The sequence below is a fragment of the Anopheles gambiae genome, chromosome 2, assembly GCF_943734735.2.
Source record: "Anopheles gambiae chromosome 2, idAnoGambNW_F1_1, whole genome shotgun sequence".
NCBI classification, from domain to species: Eukaryota; Metazoa; Arthropoda; class Insecta; order Diptera; family Culicidae; genus Anopheles; species Anopheles gambiae.
This window is the reverse complement of record NC_064601.1, coordinates 67,379,308-67,406,638: the sequence shown is the minus strand read 5'-3', so window position 1 is coordinate 67,406,638 and position 27,331 is coordinate 67,379,308. Positions and strand designations below refer to the sequence as shown.

General features: G+C 41.9%; 1 protein-coding gene across 7 annotated transcripts; it reads right to left on the bottom strand.

The window, feature by feature from the left end:
• Positions 1 to 582: 582 nt before the first annotated feature.
• On the bottom strand, positions 583 to 27,331 carry LOC1278418 (formin-like protein). 7 transcript variants are annotated; one of them, XM_061651206.1, is made up of 10 exons: positions 27,117 to 27,331; positions 20,102 to 21,004; positions 11,199 to 11,282; positions 7,691 to 7,777; positions 5,029 to 6,808; positions 4,645 to 4,937; positions 4,106 to 4,558; positions 3,923 to 4,024; positions 3,666 to 3,794; positions 583 to 1,838 (listed from the first exon to the last, which is right to left on the bottom strand). In XM_061651206.1, exons 2-10 carry the CDS (start codon positions 20,402 to 20,404, stop codon positions 1,626 to 1,628), a joined length of 3,444 nt encoding a protein of 1,147 aa, XP_061507190.1. In that variant the 5' UTR covers positions 20,405 to 21,004; positions 27,117 to 27,331; the 3' UTR covers positions 583 to 1,625. The 7 variants fall into 7 exon arrangements, with proteins under 7 accessions (XP_061507190.1, XP_061507185.1, XP_061507191.1 ...); XM_061651201.1 differs by having other exon boundaries at positions 5,029 to 6,826; positions 27,117 to 27,273; XM_061651207.1 differs by having other exon boundaries at positions 26,985 to 27,220.

The following is a 27,331-nucleotide window of genomic DNA, read 5'->3' as shown; positions in this document are numbered from 1 at the left end:
CAGGGGTTCTCATAATTTTGGGACACTTTCTTAACTTTTTCTTAACTTTATGTGTCGCTAATTGGACTCTACGGCACTCTTTTCAGACAGACTTATTAGGAATCGAATTGGAATGGAGTGAGAGAGTACAGTCTAATTCCCATCACTTGACGCTCACTTCCAGGAAGAAACAATCAAGAAAGTGTTTAAACATTTGACATTAAATTTTTTAACAAGAATCCCCGAAATAGCCATTAAGTAATTTGATCTTAAATGCAGTGCGTACAAAAATAATTTAAAAAAAATCATCGTGTGAAGCTGTAGGGTATTTGGCCAAAAGACAGACAACACAGACTATATAAAAGCGGATGTCCAACAAATACATCATCTAGCATCTGGAAATACTAGAGAATAAATATCTGCTTAGTTAAACTTAAATATTATGATTTATAAATCACAGCTTACCCGTGCAAACATTGTGGACATTTAAAAAATCCGATGATTTCAAGCATCCGCTGTAATCTTAATATATAGATTATCACAACGGTTTCAAAAGGCACACACTCTAAAACAACTATTAAAAGACAACAGGTACAAACATCGTTACTTAATGTATGCATGTATATTTATGCAAAAGCTAGAAATGTGATACATATCTTTCACAAGAATATTTTGACAATCCTTAAGATTTGTTTTTATGCCATAATTATGGTGGATAGAATCATGTTGTTATTTGTGGCGTGTAGTTGATATTTTAAAAAATCTTTTACCGTCATTGTTTTGTTTCGTTCAATTTAGTAAGCACCAACAGTGATTGTTTCACTTATTTCGCCTAGTGTATAGACCTACAATGCCTTTGTGCTGTCATGTATTGGGACGCAAACAGTTATTGGTGATTGGCATTTCTACTACCTGGTTGCGCCGGATAAGTGAGTAAGCTTGTAAAAATGTCCAAAAAGTTCCCTTTTTTTCAATCAGTCCTCAGTCACAGTGTTCAGGCATGTTGTTGTGCAGTTTCAAGGCATTTCCCAACTTCACCGAACCAATAAAGTCCTACGCGCGACGTGATTTCGCGCGCGTTAGTGTAATTGCGTAAGCTATGCGAACGAAGTTTTTAAAACTAATTAGAAAACCCCTTTTATTATAAATTGGTTTTGTAAAAGACAGACTTTTGTGCCGTGTTTGTAATCTACTGTATATTAAATGCAACGTGCTTTTTGGTGCAATATAAAATCGCACGTGTATGGAATGTGTATAGATTATACGCATATTGTCATTCGTTCGGGGGTTTCTTGCGCAAAACTGTGTCAAAATATTGGCAATGGTACATTCGTTTCAAATGATATGGATGTCTTACAGGCAAAAATTATAGGAACAAACCAATAAAACCAATTCTCTTCCAAGCTTTTGAACAAATGTTTTAAAATCATTTATATATACACCCTGCTAAACCGATATATGATACATTACGGGACATCACTAACAATTGCTTCAAATAATATACAAAATGTTCTGCAAGAAAAACTTATAATCACTATGTAGCCTACGACACACGCACAAAAAAAAAAAACAACTTATTTTTATAAATTATACAACTTTTACACTGTTCAAGCGCATCGGATTGGAATAGTTTGCACCGATCGATCCTATACCTCCACTTCCTCCATCGTTCGCGAGAGCCTATTGCTATCGATCCTTCTGCGTTGACTTCTCCGTACCGCATCCGCGCGCCGATAGGGTTCGTTTTTCAGTCCCAGCAGTATGTCTTCCAGCGCTCCGTTGTAAACCTCGTCCTGCTGCAGCAGTTTCTTTTCGCGCACGGCATGCGCTTTCAGCTTAAGCTCGTTGATGACAGCTTCCTGCAAATCAAAAGTACGAGAGTAGCAGTAGCATTGCGTTCAGTTCGTGACGAAGACTGTGACGATACCATGAAGGTGCGCATTATGCTTCATAGTGTTATCTTGCACCGTTTGTGTTTAATTGTGATTGAAAAGGTGTTTATTTTTAGTACATGTATACAATGTAAGTAAAATTTTGGGTGTAATAGATGTTTGTTTTAGTAGTATGTAGTACAGTGCCAAATGCTGAGTAACAAGCAACGCAAGAAAAACCGTGCGATAAAAAAATTATTTATTCATAAATTTTAATGCATTAGCACACAATTAAATCACTGTCTAAAAATAGTCTTGGTGCAGGATTAACTTATTGTACAAACATAAGGGTAGAAGAAATAATACTTCAGTGCACACAATTAGCCAAAGCGTGAATTAAAGCAATATAAAAACAGAAGAGAAAATCTTACCAACCACAACCATTCATTAAAAACAAAAATAAACAATAAAATAAAACACAGTAAAAACTCAATTCAAGCCCTCCCACTCCCCTCCCCCTCCCCCTGCTTCACCAAACGGCATCTAAATGACGGAGTGCGGCTTTCTACTCGTTTGATCGCTGTTAATTTATTAATTATATAGTAGGAAAAACTTATATCTAGTAATGTATACACACACCGAATATGAATTGTAAAGTTATGCAAAAACAGAATAGATTAACAGTATAAAAAATTAAGGCAAAAGTTTTCACACGCTAATTAGCAGCATCGAAATTAGGCATCAGATGCACACACGTAATGTTACAAAAATATGGCACGCAATGAAACAATGAACGTACAAATATTTTACAATATTCCAGACCGTATTGCAGGAAAATTGAAAGCTATCGTTACCGGTGGTTAGTTTAATATTAATGAAAAACGTAATGCTTCGTTTGTAACTAAAAATGCAATTTAATGTTACTAGCTACAATACAATTGCTTGAAATGCATTCTCGTTTGGTTTTGTGTTTGAAATGCGTTATCCATTTCTGTCGTAGATACTTTGGTACAACTACGCCTTTGTATAATCGCAATGTTGCGTCTGAAATGGTTTATTCCTTTCACACCAGTGAAGTAGACCCAGTGCATAGTGTCACGCAAAGCTTTTCAAGATCGCCAAAGTTATCAAACGCAACTTTTGCTTCATTGTTTTACATTTTCGTCGTGCTGATCGGTTAGCTTCTTAAGAATTATAGTTAAATGTACTCTATTATATAGCCACCAACCCATACAAATGCAAATGCGATACTTAAATAATTAATGGTTCGCATCAATCGACATTCTGAGTGTGTGTTTTTTTAATGCACGTTTTTATATGGATTGAACCGCGAAACAAATTGAACCCAAGTTTCGCGCTATATAAGGCACTTATCAATATACACAACCAAAGACCAAAAGATAGTAATGAATAAGAAACATTATGAAGTTTGAGTCAATAAATGGATCCCGTTTTCATAAAGTAAACACAACATAACCATTTGAAGCGATGAAATATTATTATACACACGAATTATACTAAATTATTAGTGCACACACTAATTACTTAACCAAGCACACACTTCGCGACATTAACCAAGCAATGAAATCCTCCTCAAAGAACAACAGTAACAACAAACCACTAACACACTCATTGGAGCAAAACTTGGTAAACTCTAAGCATATGTTTTGAACCGGATATGAAAACGTTCTAGAATCAGCTAACATAAGAGCTACCAGAGCCAAACACGTGTTGCAGTTCCCGATTCATTTGGGTTAGATTTTGCAGAAAGGCAGTCGATAGTCGGAGAGGGTTACCATCGGCCAAGGGGCGTACCTGTTGCTTCTTTTGATTATTGATTTTATTATTCCGTAGCACCACCTGCTCTTCTTCGTCCTTCTTGGTGGACGCTTGTAGGGCAGCCGCCTCTAACCGTCGTCGTTGTTCGTTTTCCTGATCACAGATCTGCAAGTAAGATGATAGATTGCGTTAAATATTTCTAGAGTTATTGCCACCTTTATCCTATATTAATTTCGCTAGCGATATTATGCTTAGCTATGTTTGACCATTTGCCATTGTGCCCATACCCATACCTTAAATGCTCGTACGAATCGGACTAGCAATGAAAAGAATGCATTTGCATCTGCATTTCGTGATGATTCGCCAAAGTATTCAATGCACTCTTTGAAGGATTCCTGTCACACACAAAGAAGAAGAAAAAGACAGAAGTATTAGTCATTATTCACTTACATTTCAGTCCATGTTGTGTGCCATACCTGTGCCGTTTTACAATCCGAGCGGATTTTTTTCAACTTTTCTTCCGAGTTCGCCAGAAAATCTCGCAACACATGGCTCTGCGTGCCTTTGCCACGTAGATCCGCTTCCTTGCGTACCGTTTCCATGCCCTTCTCGAGCTCGTTCACATCGGAAATGAGCATCTCGAGGGATACCTGCGCTGCCTTGTCGATGCAGAACAGCTCCGTATCGAAGTTCATCAGCTCGGGAAACTTCTGTCGAATGGTAGCCACAATGTAGTGCATCAGGCTCATGCGCTTGTCGTTCGACTTGGTGTCGAGCAGCGTGTCGAGCGATTGCAGCTTGAAGCCGTAGGCAGGACCGCGCTTGCTGCTGTTCAGATAATTGCCAAATGCCAAAATCACTTCCAGCACTGCGCGGAACTTTTTCGACGACTTGATTGAGGAGGATGCGGAAATGATGGAGTACACTTGCTGGAAAATATTTAAAACCCAAACCCACGTTAGCGAATGTGAATAAGGGAAGGGAATAAGGAGTAGAGCACCCGACGACAGCTTACCGGACTAATGAGATGCCAGCTTTCGAAAAAGTTCCCAATGTAGTTCATTATCGATAGTTTCGATGAGATTCGTTCGACTTTCGTCAGTTGCAGCATAAACTTGTCCTCCTCCGTCAGCTGGTTCAGATCTTTCTTCTCTATCACATACTCTTTGTAGAGCTTCTGTTCCTGGTCGGTCGGTGTCATCTTTTGCAGCAGTTCCACATTTTCCAGCGACAGGAGCTTGAGATCGAGATTGTTGATCGCTTTGATAACGGTTTCCGCGGGCATTTCTAGCTTTCTTCGAGATATTGCTGTAAAGAGAAGAATCAATTGAAGGACACAATTTAGTGAATGGGTGCGTGTATGTATAGAGCTTAAGTCGTTCGCGGCAGCCAGTCTTACCAATGTTTCTTAATCTCGTGTGTTCGAGCAGGGAAATGTGCTCGGGTTTCTTGAACCGTTTGCTGGGGAATGCCGTCAACCCGTCCATATCACAGTTGCCGTTGGTTACCGGCCCGCCCATACCGATCTTGAACCGCTCCTCGAAATCGACAAAGTCTATCTGCCGGTGCAGTTTCTCGTCATCCAACTCATTAAAGATCGTGCCACGAACCTGGTTCGGTTTCAGCGCTACCCAGTTGAGCGTGGGTAGCTTGTATTTTGGCTGCACCTTGCGCTTTATCGTCATTGCACCGTCCGTGCAGTGCAGTGCGTTGTTGCCACCATATGGTCCACCCATCGGCGGTGGTACTGGAATGAATGACGGCGGTTTGGGGGGAGCTTTCGGTGGTTCACCACCGTTCGACAGTCCGCTGGGCGGTGCAGGCGGACAGGGTGGTGGAGGAGGCATGGGAGCATTTGCGGCCGAGGGTGGTATTGGCGGGGCCGGTGGGGGCGGTATCGGTGGTGCTTGCTGCTGACCACCTGCACCAGCGCCAGCTGCACCCGTAGGACTAAGCTCGGACAAGCCTCCCTTCGCCAGGAGGTTCGATACGTCTGCAATTGACGTACCTTTGGGAAGCGTTTTGGTGAGATTCTCCAGCTCGAGGAGCATTGACTGTCGGCTTTGGGATTCTTGCTCGTGTTGTTTCAGAGCGCGCTTTAGCTTTACGATTTCGTCTTCCACCACCAGCTGCTTGTTGTACAAATCGTCCCGTTCGTTGCGCGTTCGGCTCAGCTCTGCCTCCAGCTCCCCGATCTTGAACAGTGCTTCCCGCTCTATTTCGCTGGCCTGATCCAGCGCTCGGCCAAGCTCGTCTTCCAGCTCGTTGACACGTTCGAGCGCGGCCGTTTTCGTTTCGCTGTCCTCCATCAGGGCAGCCACATCGAACACGTTGTCCAAGTAGGCTGAAATTTGAACGTGCAGCTCCTCCGATTCCGTCAGCCGGAGCTTCTCCAGATACTCGTCTAGCCCGAGCGCTGTGAACTCGTACTGCAGGTGCACCCGGTAGTTCATATCTTCCACCGAGTGGACGACAATGTTAACGAATTGCATACACGCCACCATAAAGTCGATGTTAAACAGCTCGTAGTTCATAAAATATTCCATCAGCGTCTGGAAGCGGCGCTGCTCGGAGCACACTTTCTTAAAGTTGTCAAACGCGCACAGGATGATTTCATGCCCACCCTTCACTAAGCAAATGGCCGCCAGCAGCTCCAGCACCAGCGCCTTGGTGCGCAGCGATTTGTGGATCAAGCTGAGTGCGATGCAGTTGATCGCTTCCCGGTGCTGGATGACCATGTTGAATCCGTACTTGTTGTTCATGATGGCCCGCATGCACATAATGCACACGTGAATGTCATCCGTCGTCAGGCCCATGTTGAGTTTTGCGATGTGGCGGGAACGGCGCTTTATGCTGGGGCTGTCCAGCATGTCACCCAGACCGGGACGCATGAACCCGTTTGGTGCAATCTTGTGATTAGTTTCGTTGCTCCCGTACGAACTGTTGGCCGCTGTCTCTTTCGTCGTTAGGCCTTCGTCCGATTCTGACTTTGCTTCCAGGATACGCTGTTCGTGCCGCATCATGGTCAACCGAAAGCTGAGATAATCTATCAATGCGTCGAGACCCTGGTTTTCTTCGTCCAGAAACTCCTTCACCCACTCGATATGGTTAGTTCGAAGGGAAATTTCCAGATCGCGCAAAACCTGTGTCGATGTTGATTCGCCAACCATCTTCCGCTTCTGTGGGAAAGGGCGAAACTACCATTACATTGCTGGTCGTATCATGCGAGGACATTAAAACTGGTGCAATAAAGTCTTTTCTGCAAAGCTGTCTCGTTACTTTTATAAGGATCTTACATCATTTACCTATAAACAATACTAGCTTATAACACTTCTAGAACACCCTTTTTTCTACCTTACTGTTTGTACATATACAATAAAATGCACTAGCCTAGTACGCAGTACGTCCCGCTGGAAATGACTTTTGCTAAGTAAGCAATAACACAAAAAAAACAATGCACTCCTTCATTACCATGAAGCCGTAAAATATTGCATGCCTTTGGACACGAACTTGCGTCGCAAGACTTCTCTCAAGCTGATCGAAATCGATCGCGTAACGTGACAGCGATACGGCGATCGCCAATGGTCGTTCAGCATGGTTGATTTCCCTTTTAGGTGAGAAACGTAAATGGCATTAGTTTTGCGGGTAAATTGATCGCCTCCTTCCTCCCTCCTCCCACCATTCGCCCACCATCTTAAAGCTGGGAGCGAATCCGCTCCCAGGCCCAATGAGGCACAACGTTTGAGGGCGGGTGGTGCGAAAGTCGATATCAAGCCGTAAATCAACTTCTACTGCAGTTACTTTAAAGCATTGGTCACATTACTACTCTCGCGTCCAGGAAACGGTTTCAGGGCCATTTCAAACCCATCCAACCAACCAACCAACCTATGCATCGGCAGCCAACAGGAACATAGAACTTCCGATGTCGGGAGATTCGAGTTGAAAAGGCTCAAATAACACCGCGCAGAAGAAAAATGTGGAATCTGTGTTGTAATGCAATCCTACCATCGATGTTCTCTGTTGCATCCGCCTTGATGCGATACGTCGTCCGTTTTACTTACCCTGTGACTTCGGGACGCCTTGGGATCGAGATAGGTGCGGAGCTTGGTGAGATAGTGTGCCGGAGGATCTTTTGCGTGCACCATTTCCTTTGGGGTGGGAAGAAAAAAAGAGTATAAAATAAGCATGAATACAAGGAATGAATCATGTTGTTTACGCCTCCTGCCAGGAAACGCCTCCCAGCTTAAGTGTTATCGTTATCAATTCTGCGAATTGAGGGCAATTTATTTATACAAGTTATTTTTAAAACTATTTTCTCCCGGAATGATATAATCATGCTGTGAGTGCAGACTACTCGGCATTCGTTCCGCAAGCAACCACGCTCTCTTCAACTTGTAGAGCAATACCACTCGATGGAAAGGTTGAATATTTAGGTTTCTTCGGGTGTGATCGATCTGCTATGCATTAGGCATGAGATGATCAAATACCTACAGCGTGGCCTTACATCACCAGTACCTTTGGACACTTATCGCAAAATGATCTCATATTTTAACAGCTCACAGCGCCACGCCATGTGTGGCCTCCTCTCTACTGGCGGCGACGTCTGAGCATCATGGCGTTAACGACTAGCAAGAGAGGGAGAAAGGGAGGTCAGTCGGTCAAAATGCATCAGCTAGCAAACGCAAATACGAAGCGACCGACAAAGTAAACACGAAATGTAGTGCATATTGAATCGCGTTGCACAACAGTCCTTGTTATTATTAACTTCACAGTTTCATTATCTTAGCCGACCGAGAGAGAGAGACTCTAGCTCGTAACAAACGTAGTGAAAGTGATAGGCTGTGTTGGCTTATCAAACCACACCACAAACATAAATAAACCAAATGTACTGGGGGCTGTTGTATTAAAAAATGCTGCGTATCCTTCTGACATGATTTGCAGCTGCATTGGACAACGCAGTGAAGCTAGCCCTAACTAAACACTAGCCCAATTGCATGGAAATGTCATCCATATGCCATTCAAATTGCAAAATTGACGAATATTACACATTGTTAAAGCAAGAAATGATGTCTTCTATTGTACTGTTGTATCAGCGTTACTTGATATTGCACAAACGTGCACATCAACGGGGGGTTGTGCCCTAGGTCTAAGCAAATTGCATATAAACGACAACTTCCGACAACAATAATACAACGAACACGACGAACAGTGCTCGACCAATCATCATTCGCGAACAAATGGAATGGACAAACAATTGTGTACAATATAATATCGTTACACTGCACTTTGCCAGGAATGTAGTTGTTTGTCCTTTTGTTTTCATTTTTTCTCTCGATAGTATAAATATTTACACAAACGTAGCTTTGCATTAAAAGGTCGCTATAAATAAGTTATTGTCTCTGAGTATATACCCCAGTAGAGTAGTGCGTGTTATTTTGAACCCGCTTTGAAATCCTTTTTATTGTTTCAGTAAAGCTTTTGTCCGTCTGAGAAGTAAATAAGTCGTCATAATGACGATACATTTCCATTAAAACAGTATATTAATGCATAACGCTCAACAACACACACGCATAATCGCGAGTGTACATAACGTAATTCATTCAGCAGTAGTAGCAGTGGTAGTAATAGTAGTATTTGTTTCAGTAGTAGTAGTAGTAGTTTCAGTGTTTGCATGCTTACTGCTCACTAATATCAAAAAGATTAATGACATAATCCTCCAGGCAAAAGTGGCCTAACGATCCATTACTAACCAAACGAGTTTGCTTTTGTAAACTACCTTCCAAGACGACGTATGACCTTCTAAAGTTCATACTGTTTACGAGACGTCAATGGAGTGCGGGATAGAGCTCCCTAGACCATTCATAGGCGATTACATCAACCACATGGAATAGCGTTGAAAAACTGCTTTGCTGTTAAATGTTTTTGTTTACTGTACTGAAAATTATACATCTTTTTCTTGTGATTATAAAATTTATTTCAAATCGGAACCATTTTGCTGCAAACAAATATCACGAATCGCCACTGCTTCACACCTTGTCCGACTTGAAATTTCCAAATAATCACTAACGGTGAAGGTATTGTCTTATGCAATCGTAAAGGTAGATTTGTTTTTGAGTTCGCAAATCAATTTGCAGCCAAAAGTACGGCCGCTTTACGCTGATGCACTGCGATCTGGTTCTTAATAGGTGAATCAATCGCTCGGGAGTTGTGTAAAGCGAACACAGCTAGCTAAACCATGCCCTGTGCCAAGTGATGATGCATTTACTGTTGTGGCACGAATTGCGAATGAATGAACAGTGTGTAGGACACGGTACAGACGGCCCATTCGAGTGAGCCTTTAAACGCATTACTTATACCAATTGCACCATGGATTGCGATGGATAATATTGACCAATACAAAACGTTGAGACATTTGGTAAAGTGATCTTACCAATTGACCGCAATTTATTGTTTCGCTGCACGAAGGTGCATGATTATTATTCAAGGGTGCGCACAAACGGTATTTAAATTACAAAAAGCCAACTAATTTGAAAGAAGAAAAAAACAAAATAAAACCAATATGCTGGAGAATGGTTTCGCTGAAACACATTATTAAATAAAACTAAATTAACAATAGCCTGTAATATTCCACATGATAACGGTGTTGATGCTAACAAATGATCGTTTAACACCTCATGCGACATGTGGCTAACTATCAAAACCTGTTATAAAGAATATGTAAAGATGATGTGTTTAGCACAACGATCATTTTACAGCTCAGAGCCATTCAATAGCAGAAGCTTTAATAATCAAGAAATAGTTCAATAACGATACAATTTTATATTTGTAAACCAACTGTTGGCCTGCAATTATCATTGCCTAGGGAAAGGTGTTTGAGTAGCGCAATTTTCTTCGCCCTTTTTACCTGAACTTTTCCTATTCTCTAGAACATTGCTTCTACAGCACAAAGAACAACGTGCATACGCATGTATGAAAAAGAAAAGAAAAAACCTTTAAAGAAAGCATTCCAAACGATGATGTCATAGGCAACCTACAAGCCACACAAGTGACGTGGCATGCGGAATACAATGCTGAGAATTCAAAGCTTTTTGCGATAATCTATTCGGAAACCTTCATCTCCCTCTTTGCAGTTCGATACTCACACACCACGGTTACCACCATCACTGGACGGTACATAACTCATAGAAAGCTTTTATCCGGAGGTTAAACGGAACTGGTGGTGGTGTAATTGAACAATAAATCTTCGCATGACATACACGCCATGCTAGCATTTATCCGAGCTTGATTAAATGAAAGGTTTGGCATGATCGGTTGAAGGCAACAACAATCGATCGCATTGCTGCTGCAGTAGTGTGGGCTATGGGGACGCAGTATGTGCATAAGCCACATAATCATGCAATCAACATACTTTCCCATGTTCACATCGGCTATCTCACAGTGTGAAATTCAACAGTTCTACATGCCAAAGTACATACTGCACATATACAATAGCAAGCACATGAATCAACGCTTTGCTATGCTAATCGACGCATCATTGTTAGATTCCCTTTCTATCGTTGGCGAACTTACCTGATCACATATGATGTCCCATTTTTTCTCGTTATCATAGTTCTTCAGCAACTTTGCTTTATCCGGTGGAAGGTCCATCGATGCCTGCAATTATAAAATAAAGTGAGTGTAAGCTTATTAGAACAAAACAAATAATCGAATAATATATTGCGCATTCAGTATTCGTTTTTAATTAAACAGATTTTCATTTCTCTCTATTATTTGCATTAACATTAACAAGAACATTAACCATCCCGGCCACTACACTAGAGTACATAACGTAAGTACATAAAGGTTAATGAGCGTAAAGTGTATGGAGTGGGCATAAATCTGACGGAATGCACTACAAATTGTTTTTACTTTCGTTCAGTTGACTGGGCGTACGATGAAAGATCTTCAAACATAGCATAACCGCCACACCGGGCCGGAAAATTAGGTCGCAAAACTGTGCAAGGTTTGTTATTCTCGTGCGCAAAGGCATAATAAAAAAGCATCATCAACAGAAGCGGCGCAGTACGAATGTATAATAAAACTCCTTACATAGTTTAAGTCGGCGTTCGATTCGTCTCATATGGGCAATAGATGGGACTGAAGAGCCGTCCGCAGACGCCGCGTTTGTTCGTTGCTATGGAAAGAAGCACCGTAATGATCTGTGGGTTGTGTAAAGGCCCCTTGGAATGGGTTGATTAATGGCGACACATGCCTCGTCCAACTAGGAATCGTACGTTTACAACGTAGGGGAAAGTGGGGCAAATTGGGCACTCTCGATTTAAGCATTATTTCACTACAAATATACTTTCCAATGCTCAAAATATATTCATTAGAGTGTTCTATGAACACCACGTAAGTTTCATTACCCTTACATAACAAATAAAACAGAAAAATACAAAATAAGGCTTAGTAGCATATTGATGTAATTTTTGTCGCTTCGAAAATAAGCTTAAACCAGTGTCACAGGGATGCGTTGAAGTTTTAGATGATATAATTTTGAAGATAAGATATTTCTATACAATTTTTCTGAAGAAAGCAAGGCGATTGATTGCGTATTTTTACTAATACAACAAAAAATACAAAAATGCTTCACGTGGGGCAAAATGGGCAGATGCTTTTGACATACCGCGCTTGGTGAGGCTTTGGCGTTGTATTTGTCGCCTCAATAATGATAACAGGCACAGCTTTAAAAGATTCGATTTTGTAGATAAAAACGTGTAAAAACTGTTATAATTTTGAAAACATATTTCTGGAAGAATTTTAAGGGCTTTCCTGAACAGCAAGACAATAGATAGAACGAAAATACATTTCACGAAACGTGCGCAAAAGCATAGACCATAGGCATATTCAAAGGAATATTCAGTAAACTGCTTAACATGCCCATTTTGCCCCGCTTTCCCCTATACCCACCGTGGTAAAATGCACGAAAGTTGTCTATGAGCGTAAAATTTGCAATTTTTCGGAGTTGCGGGCGGATGGTGACGTTTACGATCAGTCCTCGGGTTTGGTTGCATAAGGCATAAAGCGATTCATAGAAGGAAAGCTCGCATTGGATTTCACTTAATGTTTTGATCTTAAGATTTTAGGTTGAAAAAAAAAGTGTACTTTTAAATATGCAATAGAAACCCGGTTCGGAGTAAAACATTTGCTTGTGCGAAACACAGATTTGTTTTGGCAGCTGTTCATGTAAAATTAGTTGATTAGTTGTCGTACAGAACAATAAACTTATTTTGCTCATTTATTGATTTTTTCTCCCCTTCAACATGATTTTTTTTAACACAAACATTTAACAACCAACGCTCTGCTTTCAAAGGGCTGAAAGCTGGAGCTGGATTACGAGATCTCGGTTTCTTGTTTCAACAGTGTGTTTACGGTTAGCTTTATGCCAGTATACATACATTTGTTATACTGAAAAATGTACTCCCAGAGTGTTAACAACCAATAGACAAATTTCTGGTATGAATTTATTCACAACCATTTGTTGCTGTTTACGAATGATTAATTTGTATGGAAGATGTATAATAAAGATGCCCATTTTGTACAATTACACATACAATTTTAACACTTTTAACAAGCAGAAAAAATAAACAATTAAAACTAAACTCGCGTGCTTAAACTGTTGTAAAAAGGCTGTACCGTGAAACGGCATGCGCTTCGGCGACAGCAGTCCCCTGACTACCTACCTATCGTTGCTTATTCGCTCAAACCGGTATTCAAATAAACTATTTCGTAATTAACTCAGTTCTACAGTTACACATCAAAACACCCACTTGAGGACAAGGTTCGTGGGCTTCAAAAGCCAACGAAGAAAGTTGATTCCGTGAGCAATTTCATGTAGGAGGTGCGCAACAGCAGATCACAGCCAAACAAATATGCACGGTAAGCTGTGAAGCCATTTCGTACGTCACGGCCGATCAAATGCTGGGAGGGATAAAGTGTTAGACCCGTTTGAAGGTATTTCAACACATTTGAACACAATAAAAACAGTATCTTACAAGTGTTAACAGTTTTTTTTCTGGGAAATTTAAAATGTTTTTTAAATTTTAAATCATATTATTTCAACATTGAATAAATGTTGAATGTACGAAAGCCACTTATATTATAAACACATGTTGGGCGTAAATTTGGCTACATTTTATGACACTGATAACCAAACCCGGGTCCGGGTTGAATTTCAACACACATACACGCAAGGAAAAAAACAGAATTAGAACTGTTCCAATGCCTTTATCATGAAAAGTGTTTTACTTGATTCAAGCACACTCTTAAAATAATATTTTATTGCATCGCATCTCAACGCACATGTTTCGTCTAGCGGTGTCACTCACTGGCGCTGTGGCACCTATTAGTTTTGATAGGCAATAACTTTGGAGCGATCGAGATTCATACACATTGCCCATTAAAGCCCTCCCTCTATCAGTTGGGTGTGCAACGGAAAGCTTAATTCTGGTTTAATTATCCAGCAGAGAGAAAGAAATAAACAGACAAAAAGTATACATTTTACCAATGCTTCACATTGGAAAGCAAGCCCCAATTAATGGACCTTCCGAGGGGGAGAAAATTCCGGAATAAAACATTTAGGGTGTTGTGGTTATTTCTGGAACGATGCTTCTTCTTTCAACCGGTTCCACTAGATGCAATCAGTCCCGGCAACCTCCCATTCCCCCCCCCCCCCCCTGCTTCACCCAACCACAATTCATTCCACAGTCACTTGTGGTAAGCAAACAGAGAGTGATTAATTGTACGCTATGCGCATTTGGGCGCCCTGGTAATGTTGTGCCCCGTCTGGTTCTCGTACGATTTTAGACGAAAATCAGAAACACCGCCATCTATTCGAATGGCCCAAAAGAGTGCGGCAGGCAGGCTCTAAACATCTCAAGCCCTTTCGCGCGTGTACGGCTTTAAACGATCGTCGTTCGCTCGTTCGTTCGTTCGTACGATCGTCGAGCGGTCCTCCCTCGGCAAGCACTTAAACGTTCCGGTTCACGATGAATAACAGTGTACCGCCGCAAAAAAACAGCCAGCTGTGCATTAACATTTCACTGATAATCTTTGACATTACGGAACTTTACGCCGACCGCGGTCTGCGCGGTGGTGAAGCGCGCTCAGGAAGCATTCGTTGTTGACAAAGCAAAGACTCTCAGCTGCGATGGCAGGAGATGTTCTTGCTTATTTCCGCCATGTCTTGATAGACCGCAAATATGGTTACACAAGATAAGCATCGGATCAGTGGTGTAGCCCATTTCTGGTTGTATCAGCCAACCAAATAGGCAGCAGCAGGCAGACTGACGAGGCTTCCAGCCATTGCTTTTATTGTGTATGATAGCACCCAATACTGCATCCACCACTGCCAAACATGAGGGAAAGTGTCGCTGTCAATGTCGTCTCTTCGTATGTCGATGTATTGCCCTTTCAAATTTAAACTCATCCCAAAACATCTCGCCTGTCATGCGGGTGCGTATCTGCGTACTGGTACGCTTTGAAACAGATGAAAGGGACGGTTTCTTCGTGCTGGAAAAACGACAACCACAACAAGCGTTTGTGTTTGTGTACACAATATTCGGAAAGCACATGAAGCTATGCTCGTGTATGTGCCAGCACAAATCGTGAAAGCATTCCCATTGACCTTACACACGCTGGTTTCCAGCGTTCGACAAACGCATAAACCCACCTACCTTAAAACGATCATGTGCTAGATTCATTCCCAAAAAGAAACAGAGATTTAGCTCGTTGAATTCTGGGCAATGGAAAGAAAAAACCTCTCCACAGAAGCTGTACAGCTTACAAACAACGCATGCAAGCTACTGTGGCGTTTATATTCGACTGCAAAAACTGAAAACCACCACAACATTGGCATGCATGTTCAACCCATTTTACAATATGTATCACGCAACAAAAACAACAACAACAACAGTTCAGGGTCTCGTAAATTTGATTGCCCTCTTAGTTTCGGTCATTTTCATTAAACCACATCAAGCCGCACCCCACTAAAGAGACCATGGCAATAGCGTTACCTACTACCTTCCTATCCCATCAGTGGACATTTGAAGGTAATAGCTATCGCTCTTCATCAACGTCATACAGTGCTATACGGCATGAAGGATCCACTTATTTGCATCTATTTAGCCTCAAACTACAAATGGTATGCAACAATAAGCGTTGTAGTCATACAACCGCAAGCGTGTGATGATTAATATATATTAGTAATCGATAAAGCAATATAAAAACTGTTAAACCCAAAGAGAAAAAAATTATTTAAAATAAAATTATTAAAAAGAGAAACCCAATACCCAATTTGCTCATTCCAAAAAACACATATATTTACTCTAAATTGAACCAAAAAAACTGTAATGAGCAACATTTGAAGTAACTAAATGCTCTAAATTTAAAATTGGGCCAGTTTCGTGGCACAGTTGTGAACTCTAACGACTTAATAACATCTTATTTTACGTCTTCTATTTGGCGTAATGTCCTACGCGGACATGCCGGCCTATACAGGCTTTCGAGACTTAATTCAATAACCACGTAGCCGGATATCAATCCTTTCTATGGGGGGATGGTCCATTCGAGGCTTGAGCCCATGCCGCATGGGCATGTTATTGAGTCGTTCGAGTTGACGACTGTACCACTGGACCCCCCCCCCCCCCCTACGCAACTTTACACATACCCACTCATCATTCGTTCAATTCCCGCATGTACCGCAGCCACCCATACGCTGGACTGAATATGACTATGATGCTATGACTACACCAAATGAGTCACAGATAGGTAGCCAAGCTTATTCATTAGTGGCTTTGGTAGGCCTCTAAACTGACTAACATTGTTGTGTCAAGTAAGAAGAAAAAGACTAATAATCAAAATCAATGTCAAATTGGCTTTCAAGCATGAACATTTGGTCTGTGCAGAAAGAAATCCACTTATTCATCCTTGACCCTTTTTAAATTCGTCACGATCAATGGGCAATGAAATCGTCATCTTTTTTACAAACTTTTAAGCACATTCTAGATTGCACAGTTTTAACGAATTTGTTCCCATCGACCTTATAATAGAATCACAATTTAATCATAAATGTATGCGTTGGTTCCTCGTTTGTTTGTAACAAATGATGTTTTCCATTCCCCAACAGTGAAATGAATGAACACGTCTTCTATTTAAACAGCACACGTATTCAAAACTCAACAATGTGATCGCATAATAGCACGATATGAGTGTGGTATTAGTACAAGCGACTAATCGCGAAACCCGATCTCGCTCTCCAGCAGCTCGTGTGGCGGCCGCACCTATACCAATAGTGTGTCAAGCGTCCTGTACGTGTACTAAACATTGGCTAAGTCAGCGGAACAAATGACTGGAATTATTATGGTGCACGTCATGCCTGCGCAATACTTCTTGACCCACACTTTCCGCGGTGATGATGATGATGATGATGGCAGCAGTTTTGGACGGAAAGTGGTTGAGGGTAGAGAGGAAAAAAAAAGTCCCAACTTCGTATATGCAGTTTGTGCAAAAATGAATCGATGTGTTGCAAGCAAACGTATCGAAAGAGGTACACAACGCAACTGCTTTGCTATGCTTTTCAATGCAAAAAAGAACTCTAAAGTTTTCCATACAAAACTAACTATTAGAATGACTTTACAATATAACGATGCTAATAGGTGTAATTCATTTAGCAGATACATGATTTTAAAATGAATGAAACGCTGTTTCACTCACATGGACTTAGAAATGGAACATCAAATTGCAAAACCGAAACGTCCATTGTCTTCGTCTTTGTCATCGAAAGCGTAATTCGAAGTTGGCTGTTTCCTGCGAACGCAAATCCGTCTTGGAATGAAATGGAACCACTGTTCAAGTTACAGCAAACATACGTGCTTCATACTCCGGGGCACAGCCACCAGCGCGCCTAGCTGTGGGAACGGGCATGGGGACAAACACTGCAGCACATGCAGGGTTCCGGAAGCATGAAATAAAAAAGCGATGCGCTTCCAAGATGCATCTTTCGCCGGAAATAATGTTTCTTCTTCTGTGTGCACACCACCCGCCACAAGCTGGCTGGCAACATCTGAGAATTTTAGCTGCAGAGTCACACACGCACAAAAAAACCCCGCTCCAGCACAGCACCCGACTGAGAGATCGACCTAACAGGCGAACGGCGGATGATGATGAGTCAATATTTATGCACATCTCATCTTCCGTGACACCATCCGCATCCCACCATCCGCCTTGCCAACCTTCCCTCCTCATGGCACCGACACGGATGACATCGTTCCCCTCAGACGCCGTTGACATCCTCCGTACAAATTTGAGACACAACAAAAGCGCGCTTAACTGCTCAAGGCGAACTTCAACGCGAACAAAGTTTCGCTCAGTCATATGCTCCCTACATCCGCCCTCGTAGCTTCTGGACAAACGAGAGCATGTATTGGTGGTGCGCAGGCTGGAACGGCACACAACAACACAACAACAAAAAACACCACACATACACTCATCTTGGGGAGGGTAGTGGGGGGATAGGTGGTCTGGAACGACTCAAGTGATTCTACAGACGTCGTGCCTTGTCTTGATGTTTTGAAGCAAAACGGCGTTCCCTTGTAGAAGCGTACCGGCGTTTTATCGTTCCATAACCTATACGATTGATGAAGTCATTTCTTAATCGAGTACACCGAGGAATCATATGAGTCAAGCGCTGCCGAGGGATTGATGCGTTTTGCTTCTTCTTTTTATTTGCCCCATAACCTTCGGTGTCGTAGTCGGTTCGCGGTCCGCGATCCAGACCCGTGGGGTGTGACAGAATGAGTTCATCAGTGGGTCATGGATAATGGCCCAAATCAGACCAATCATTGTGATAAAACCAATTGAAGACATTCATGACTCATGGTGGTTTCCATGCTTTACAGTGCTAGCTAACTTATGGTGCTTTGTATGATTTTAACCATATGGCAAGCTTGCACGTGGAACAACACATTAAAAATACGTTTTCTGTGCAATAAACCTTAAAGGAGTTTACCAGTTGCCCGACTTGTGAACTTGAATGTTCTTGCAATTTTATGAACAGGTACAAGCAAACAAAATGGTACTACACCTATCCCACCACTCCCGTGGCACGTCCTGGGTATTTCCCATCGTTGCGCTGCCGCACCTTCAGAACACCTTTTCCAATTCCCAACGTGCGTGTGAAATTGCACGCTACGGGGCTTGTTGGTTCACACACACACACACACACACACAGCCAGCATATGAGTTTGTTGTGGGGGTTTTCTTTTTTTGCAAAAACACAGAATGTGGGTGTAGAATGGGAAATACAGATAATTGCCCATTGACCAATATTTTATCGTTACTTTATTTCCATTTTTTATGACATTAACGAACACACCAAAGTGCCATCGTTTTCACATGGTAGCGAATGATACAAAACATGAAAGGTTCAAACCATGCGATATGTAAGAACGATCCTTTAAAGATATTTGCATTGTGGAGTTCTTTACTTCGAGGAACTCCAAACAGCGGCTCGCGATGACTTTTCCAAGGTTAAAATGTAAAAAGGTATAAATTTCAAAATTCTAATTTCTACGTTATCTTGACATTATACTTAACAAAACTGAAACACAATAAGCCTTGTGTATCGTTTTGTTAAATTGAAAGGAGGGCTCTAATCTTAGGTGATCAAAGGTTTGCTGTAAGCTTGTTGTACCATATTTTCCATTCAATAGATAGTTTGATTTCATAGGTATTGTTCTACAATAAGACAATGAACTATATGATATTATAAATCAACAAACTTCTTATCTATGTACAATGTACCCATGTCACGTACTACAAGAAAGTATAATCTTGAAAGAAACGTCAAAATAACATCTTCTAAATGTAAAAACATACACTACGACGGCCTTTGGTCACCTTAGCCACGGTTCCCCTGTTCAGGCGAACTCCAAGTATTAAGCAAAATACCACAAGTCCATTTAATTTCCAATTGTTTGATCTTCGGACAGATTGTTTAACCTTCATAGTCAAAACGTAATGCGTTATTTCAATTTGACATGTAACGCTTCCCGAATGTAACGTAGAGGTCTGATCTTCAGGGTTAATCTTTTGCTTAAAAAGTAGGAAAACCTTTTGACTTAAAGCAGGAATGTTATGTTGTCGCTGTTTTTGAAGCTACTATCCATTTCTTCCTTCTTATTCTTCTTTGGCACAACAACCGTTCTCGGTCAAGGCCAGCCTGTACCACTCATGGATTTGGCTAGTGATCAGCTACTTATTGATTTACCCATAGCAGGATATTTAGCCCTACACGACGAGCATGCTACTAAGCACAATTTATTTCCTTTTCAGCATTAAAATAATATTCGTTTTAAAACTTCAAGATGGAAGTAAAATATCTACGATAAACTCCATTTACATAAATCAGTCCCGACAGCGCCATATCTACTTACCAGGACTTTCGCAAATCGTCGATCAAGTTCGCCCGCATCCGGCATGGGCTGCAGGTTCCGGGACCGTATGCTAGCTTGGCGGACGTGACAGCTAGACGTTTTCCAGGTGTCAATACCACTGCTACCAGACGGGGACGGAAGTATTGAGCAAGGCTGCTGAATGTCTGTTGACATCGAAGCGTAGTTCGTTTCGACGATCACACTATCCTTGCTCAACCGACCATTGCCCTTATCGGTGCTCCCAGCAGCATGCGACGAAGACACGGCAATGCTGCTGACGGCCTTTGATGATGCTAAACCCATCTTGCTGAGGCGGTGTATGATTGCGTATGATTTCACAATTCTTACTATTCGCTAAGCTAAGCGAACGAAAATGGCAGTGGACTACGCTATTCACAAATCTTTATTTTTTACAACTGGTTTGTATACATTATGGGATATATGCCGCAGGCATTAGCGAACCGACTATTTGCTTGTCGTTCACCATTTGAGCGATAGCACAGACGCAAACACATCAGACACACACGCACACAAACACAAACACAAACAGTGCAGCACAGATTTAAATCACATTTTTCCCTGCATGCAAAACATGATCGAAACTATAAAAATGATTTTATTTTACGAATTTTCTTGCTCGGCATGATCGCTTCACTTTTTCTATAATTCATTTAATGCACATCCATTTGTCACAAGACACACATCTACACACACTTCCTGCCCGATTTCAATGACGTTTCACATAACGTATGGATTGCGCTGTACATTTATGGCTCATAATTTTTACCACTGCTAGTTACATTATCAACACATTCACCGTCACATTCATTACACTGTACACTGTAGCAGCTTCACACAGGTACACACTTTCACGACACATTTATGTTGAACTAAAGCTATGCTCTAAATAAATAAACGATGAATTTATAATTTAGTGTAACGTTATAACTAAACGATCTCTATGTTTGCATATGCTCATTTAGCAGCGCCATGACGATCACGCTCCTTCTTCAAAAAATGCACACACTGACCACTTGCAAGAACTCGAAGTCCCCGTACCCTGCGTAAACCGTACGCCCTCTACGCGATCGTTATTGCGCGAATCACGTCTACCGGAAGTTGTTGCCATATGCGGGATGAATACCGTACCATACACCATCATCACCACCGCACCACACACACACACACACACACACACACACACACACACACACATCATCATGCTCCGGAAACGGGGGAAGTTTTGTTAGCATCTCTTCAGGCCCCCCTCCCTCAGCCAATAACAATATTGTGAGATTGAGGAAGTTTATAGGCTGGTGCGGGTCCGGACGAGAAAAGGAAGCTTATGCTTGAGCATAAGAAAACACTCGAAAGCAAAGCGAAAACCTGGAGAGAAAAGTTCAACTTCCGGACAAGGGCAAACCTTCAAAACAGCCAGCCCACCAATACTTTTTTGTTTCACTTGGAAATCATGCGTACCTCACACACGCAGCACGACGATCGTCGAATGGCTGTGTATGGTTCTGCGCCTTAAAATCCATGGCACGGGTAACTCGTGCTAATGAACCCGTGCCCGTCCGCCTGTCCGCATCTTCCGGTCGTTTGCAGCGTTGTTTCGTTACTGATGGTGCGGAGATTCCCGCCAGGCCCGATAGGTGTTAACTTACGCATGTACGCTTGTTTTGGATGTCTGCTCGTTATGTTACGATCGACGCACGATCGATCTATTGTGTTGATTTGAATGTGTTTTCGGAACAGTTTGTCACCATTTACATCTTGTTGCGTTTGATAATTTTGAATTCATTCTTATTGTTTACTCAAAGTGTAAGGCAGCGTAAGAAATATATTAACACGTTTGCGCTACAAGTGTGTTGCTGTTCGGTAGTTGCAAACTAACTGTTCCCATAACATTAGCCACTGCTGCAACGGTAAAGCACGTTCTAGAGCAAGCAGTTTAAAAATAAATCAATCTATCTTATCCTTTTGCTTCACAAACTGGGAGCAAAAACCCATCCAAAGCCGCACACGTTCTGTCCATGAAACGTGTTAAATGTACATATTTCAAGACGAACACGGGCGCACTAGAACATTCAACTATTTGTTCTATTTTATACAATTTAACCTAGACCGAGAAGTTTTTGTGAGTATATGCATAAAGCAAATAACAGAACTTTAATTGTTTGTATGTGAACTTTCATTAAAAAAAAACTCACTTACTATTTAGCACAGTAAAACATAATTCAACTATCTATGCATACAACCACACGTCTAAAACATTCATACAACAAATTGAGAGAATTTTTTTTTAATGTTGCTTGTACACCCCTTGTACATGCAAACATAATATGAGTTAATTTCGAACCATGCAAACGATTTGTTAGCAAACAAACTGTACCATTTTTTGTGATATGGTTGGTTGGATGCACCCCATGGTAGGGGGGGGGTTGAACAATAAATACTGGTCAAGCGTACCGAAACGTCCCGCAATGCATGTATTGAATTCCAGCCCCTTTAATCTTATTTAACGAATTATTAATAGAACACTGCATAATATTTGTAATTAAACAATTTTGTTCAATTATTGATGTCGATATGAATCTTTGTCGACGAAATCATTCAAAATTCCAACAAATTCAATAGCAGTTTTACAAATCTATTCTACCAAGGCCAGTTTACCAAAATCAACGACCGTTTCCCAACGTGCGTGATTGAGTTTTTTTTTTTTAATTTATCTTTTCAACATTGCCCAATGGGCCACCGATGGTGCGTCATTGTGTGCAACCGCACACAGTTCTACCCAAATACGGCTGAGATCGAGGTAGATTTGGCAAGGAAAAGAAACTCTTGCGGTCACAACACACCAACAACAACAACAACAACAACAGAAACGAGTTATGCTCGCGTGACCCGTGCACTGTAACAGCGAGGTTTGGAAATTGAAGTTTCATGTCTAACATCGTTTATGATGAGGCACACCATCGCACCACGCAGGCAGTCAATCGATATACCGCTGTGCATTAGCATATATGCCCAAGACACTACACGAACAGCCGAATTTTTCGGGGCATTTCGACGGAACCATGTTCGCTCCCTTTCAATTGGATCAGTCTACCGTGTGCTTCAATTTCCATCAGCCTTCCCTTTTGCCAGAGTTCCCGGGCAGTCGTCGTTCGGGTGGTTCCCACCACGGAAACACACCTTTCCGGCGGATCCATGGCTGTATATCGTTTTTTTTCTCTCTCCCTATTCTTCCTTCCTGCAAAACATTCAGCTCGTTTTTCTGCTCGATGGCGATGGCGCGAGATACCGATACAGTTTACCCTTCGGCATTTCCATCACGATGATCGACTGCCAATTGATCGAGCATGAAAAAGTGAGGCAAAAAAAGTACTACACATAGCGTTTAATAACCCGGAGGGGTGATTATTGTTCGATTTTCTCACTCACTTCGGCTAAATTCACGATCGCTAAAAACGGCGGTTGTTGTATAATTAGAGGAAAAGTGCTGATGGATCGTTCGGAACGTCGACGAAAAAAAGAAGCGCAGAAACAAGTTATTCATAAAACCGAAAGGTTCATTATATCAAATTTTCCAACCACACCCGCGATCTGCAGTCGGAAAATGGAAACACAAAATTAAAATCATCGTAATCGCTATCTCTTGCAGTTTTCATTTCAACAGTTTTACATCGCAGATGAGCCTCTAATGTGTTGTTGTTGTTGTTAGTATGGTTTAGAGAGGCTTTGGCTCCAGCGGAGTTCTTTCGCCTCTAGAGCCTCTAATGTGGCCATTACCTGCTTGGGCCAATGCAATATTCAGCACATTACATTAAAGCGTTACGAAATGCGGGCGTTTACTCGCGGATTAGCACATACGATATGTTGAGTAAGAACAATAATTAAAATGTTCAAACTCAATAGGTTTATTTTTGCCTAATATATGCTGCAAACCTACAAGCTACAGCCTATCCTGAATGGAAATGAAGTTGCCGTTTCAAAATTCAACCCATATGGTTCTGAGCATCGGCAAAACAAATATCCAGCCGAGGGAATGGGGCACTGAAAATATCAGTTCATCCAACGGGCAATCGACCCCACCACGACGCAAACGCAGATGATGCACCAACAGCACACGTCGCTCACTGACGGCCAGAACAGAGACGCACACAAAAGCGTGGCAGTTTATGTACAAATCGTTGAACTTTGCTTGTGATGCCCCACCTCGGTGTGGCAGTATACTCTGGCTTTATTTTGATGCACTCTATATTTTCCAACGCAGCGTGTTGAATCAAACAAAAATGGAAGCAGAACGGAGCAGGGCGCGCGATGCAAATGGTAAACCCATACTGGGCATGATAGGGCCAGAGAAAGCAGTGCATCCCATCCGATTCCACCCACACAGGCGCGCATTTTCATCTCCACTATTGTGCATCATCTTACTCTGGCGTGTGCCGTCCTATCGGCAGTTCGTGTCTGAGATCACAACACACCCATAAGCCACCGTCGTGTAGAACCGGATTCGATGTATTCACAGCACAACAAAATGCGGTTGCAGCAATGTGCAGCCTAAACGAGCATAGGAAACGGGTGGAACCCAGGAGGTTTTTCCGCTATTTTCAAACATTCGATTCAGCTGCATCTGTTTGATTTGATGCTGTGTACATGGGAGGACGGGTAAGGACAGGCCCGAGGAGAGTACACCAGGCAATAGACACCAGAAAGCACCGCTATGATGATAAACAAATGAGCTTATAGATTCAGTTGAACTCTATCCCGACAGACCGTTAGAAGCACTGATTTGTGTGCACAGAATGAGCCTAAAAGGGCAATATGAAAAACTATGAACTATGAAAAGCATGACTTTGAGAGCCAAGACTGCATTGAGACTCATGGAGTACAAGAAAAGGTACGATTTTAACTTTTCATGAACAATTTAGCGTATTTCATTACAATTTGTATTACTGCAACTACTAACTTCAACGCAACATGAATGAAACCACATTGTTTTTCGCCAATCATTAAATAAGAAAACGCCATCATTCACCCTTGCCTCCCTTGCTACCCAAAATGGCCCTACCATTATTGCTCGACAGTGTGTTTAGAAACGTTGCCATTGTATCGCATGTGTTTGTTCCCCAACATTCGGTCCCTCTTTTCCGAAAACCCCAAAAACATAACGCAGACTCTTTGCATTTAAGAGGAGCACGCATTCAACATACTGCCACCGCGGTCCATTGGAATGTGACGTACCACAGGGGTTTGTTACCGGCAAACCGGCTTTTTTCTCGCTTTCCCTTTGATCCTTGCTTTCGTGGGGGTTCTCCTTCTTCATGGATCCTCTCCTGATCTTTGGCGAGAATGCTACTTCGAGGATTGTGTGTGTCGGTGTGTTTCTGAGTATGAACCTTCGGCGAACCAGGAACGATACACGCGGGGCATGAGGAGAGCCATCGGGGTCCCAGATTCGTCGATGGTTTCAGTAGATTAATTTCATTCATGCGTCCGTGTGCATAGGCATGCATCTGTATGCACAATTCTACCCTGATTTAGTGGGGGATTCTATGCTTGGTTAAACTTCAAATCGGATTGTTGAATTGAAGCATAATGGAAAACATGTTTCTAAAATATATTATAAAATTATTGATAATCCAAGACTTATCAACACTATTGCACGAATGCTTTTTTATGTCGAATGCTTGGAAAATGTTCTAAAGCATGGGTATATGAAGGTAAATAATATTTGAAAGATACAACTTGTTAACTTTTTAAACCGCTGCGTACGTTCGTTGCTGATGAAACTTCGGTAAATAAAGCGGATCAGTTGGAATGCGATTAGTTGAAAGCAATTTAACTATCACGCCCTGCATTGGTGCATAACGAGCAGCAAAAATAGTCACCACAGGCTATGCATAATGCATCAGAATGCATATTTCTGCATTCCACGCACACTACTCCACAAACTGGCTAGGCAATGGCACCACCGTGTGCCATACAGTGTGCTCACATCGTATCGCATCAACATCTGTGCATGAGCGTAATGTTGTTGTTATCCTTTGCCCACCCTTTTCAGTCTTTCCGAACAGATTGCATTCTTCTTTGCTCGTTTGCTATCCCTTCTGGAGTCGCGCACCGTACACACATACACAATCATTTAACGCACACACACACACATACACACACAGCAGCTTCATCATACATCTCTATTCAGATTTCACTAATACACGCACAGCAAACAAAACACTAGCAACTGCATTGGCAAGGGATAAAAAAACACCGGTTCCTTTGTTATGCAGCAGTCGCTTCTCAAGCGGTAGGGCTATGACTAAGCTCTGATCCCTGGGCAAGGAAAACGCATACCAACTAGCGAAACATTTTCATAAATGTACTACGCGGAAGCTACATATAATTGCACAGTACAAATTTGTCTAACAGCTTACGCACCGAGCCACACGCAATGAATGACCTCCACGACAGATTCAAACGATCGTCTCTTTTGCTCTGGTCCTTTCAATTCCTACACGAATGAGAGGGGAGAAAAGCGACACAAGCTGCACTGGCACACATAAAGCGGCACCAAGCATCGTCCATGGGCGATACATGGAAACACAATCAACAGCAGCATAAGACCAGCATAATCCCACAGCGTGTAGCGTTGTTACGATTCTGTAGATCGAACATTCGATAAGGTATAGGAATTTGTCCAGAATTCCACAACCGATGACCTCGCCCTACCGAGGACCAGCCGACCAGAACACACACACACACTCCCAGTGGCTGTTTGATTAAACTCGAGTTGCACAATCTAGAATAATGATTATATTGTGGAGTGATGATAAATGTATAGGAAATCCCTAAACTGGTTTAAGTCTATCGCCATCTGTACACATTTCTTCACCATACACCACATTCCAGCGTGCTCGTGTGCAGATGCACGCATCCAAAAGTAATGCACTTTACAAACAGAAATATAACAAAATGCACATAACACATTGAACAAGTGTATTGTTTCACTCACTTATTGGGTTCTTAATTGATTTGAACGCAACACAACGAACGATCTCATGCACAGGATCACGCACGACGAACCGCACGCCACCATGGCTCGGAAAAAATAGCGCCTCTGTGTTGACAGTTGCTATTTGACAACCCAAACCATCTTCCAAAGCGGCCTCGCTCCTTCTTCAGTCTGTACAACACGCGATTACGCCGACTAGCTAAAAAGAGATGCAC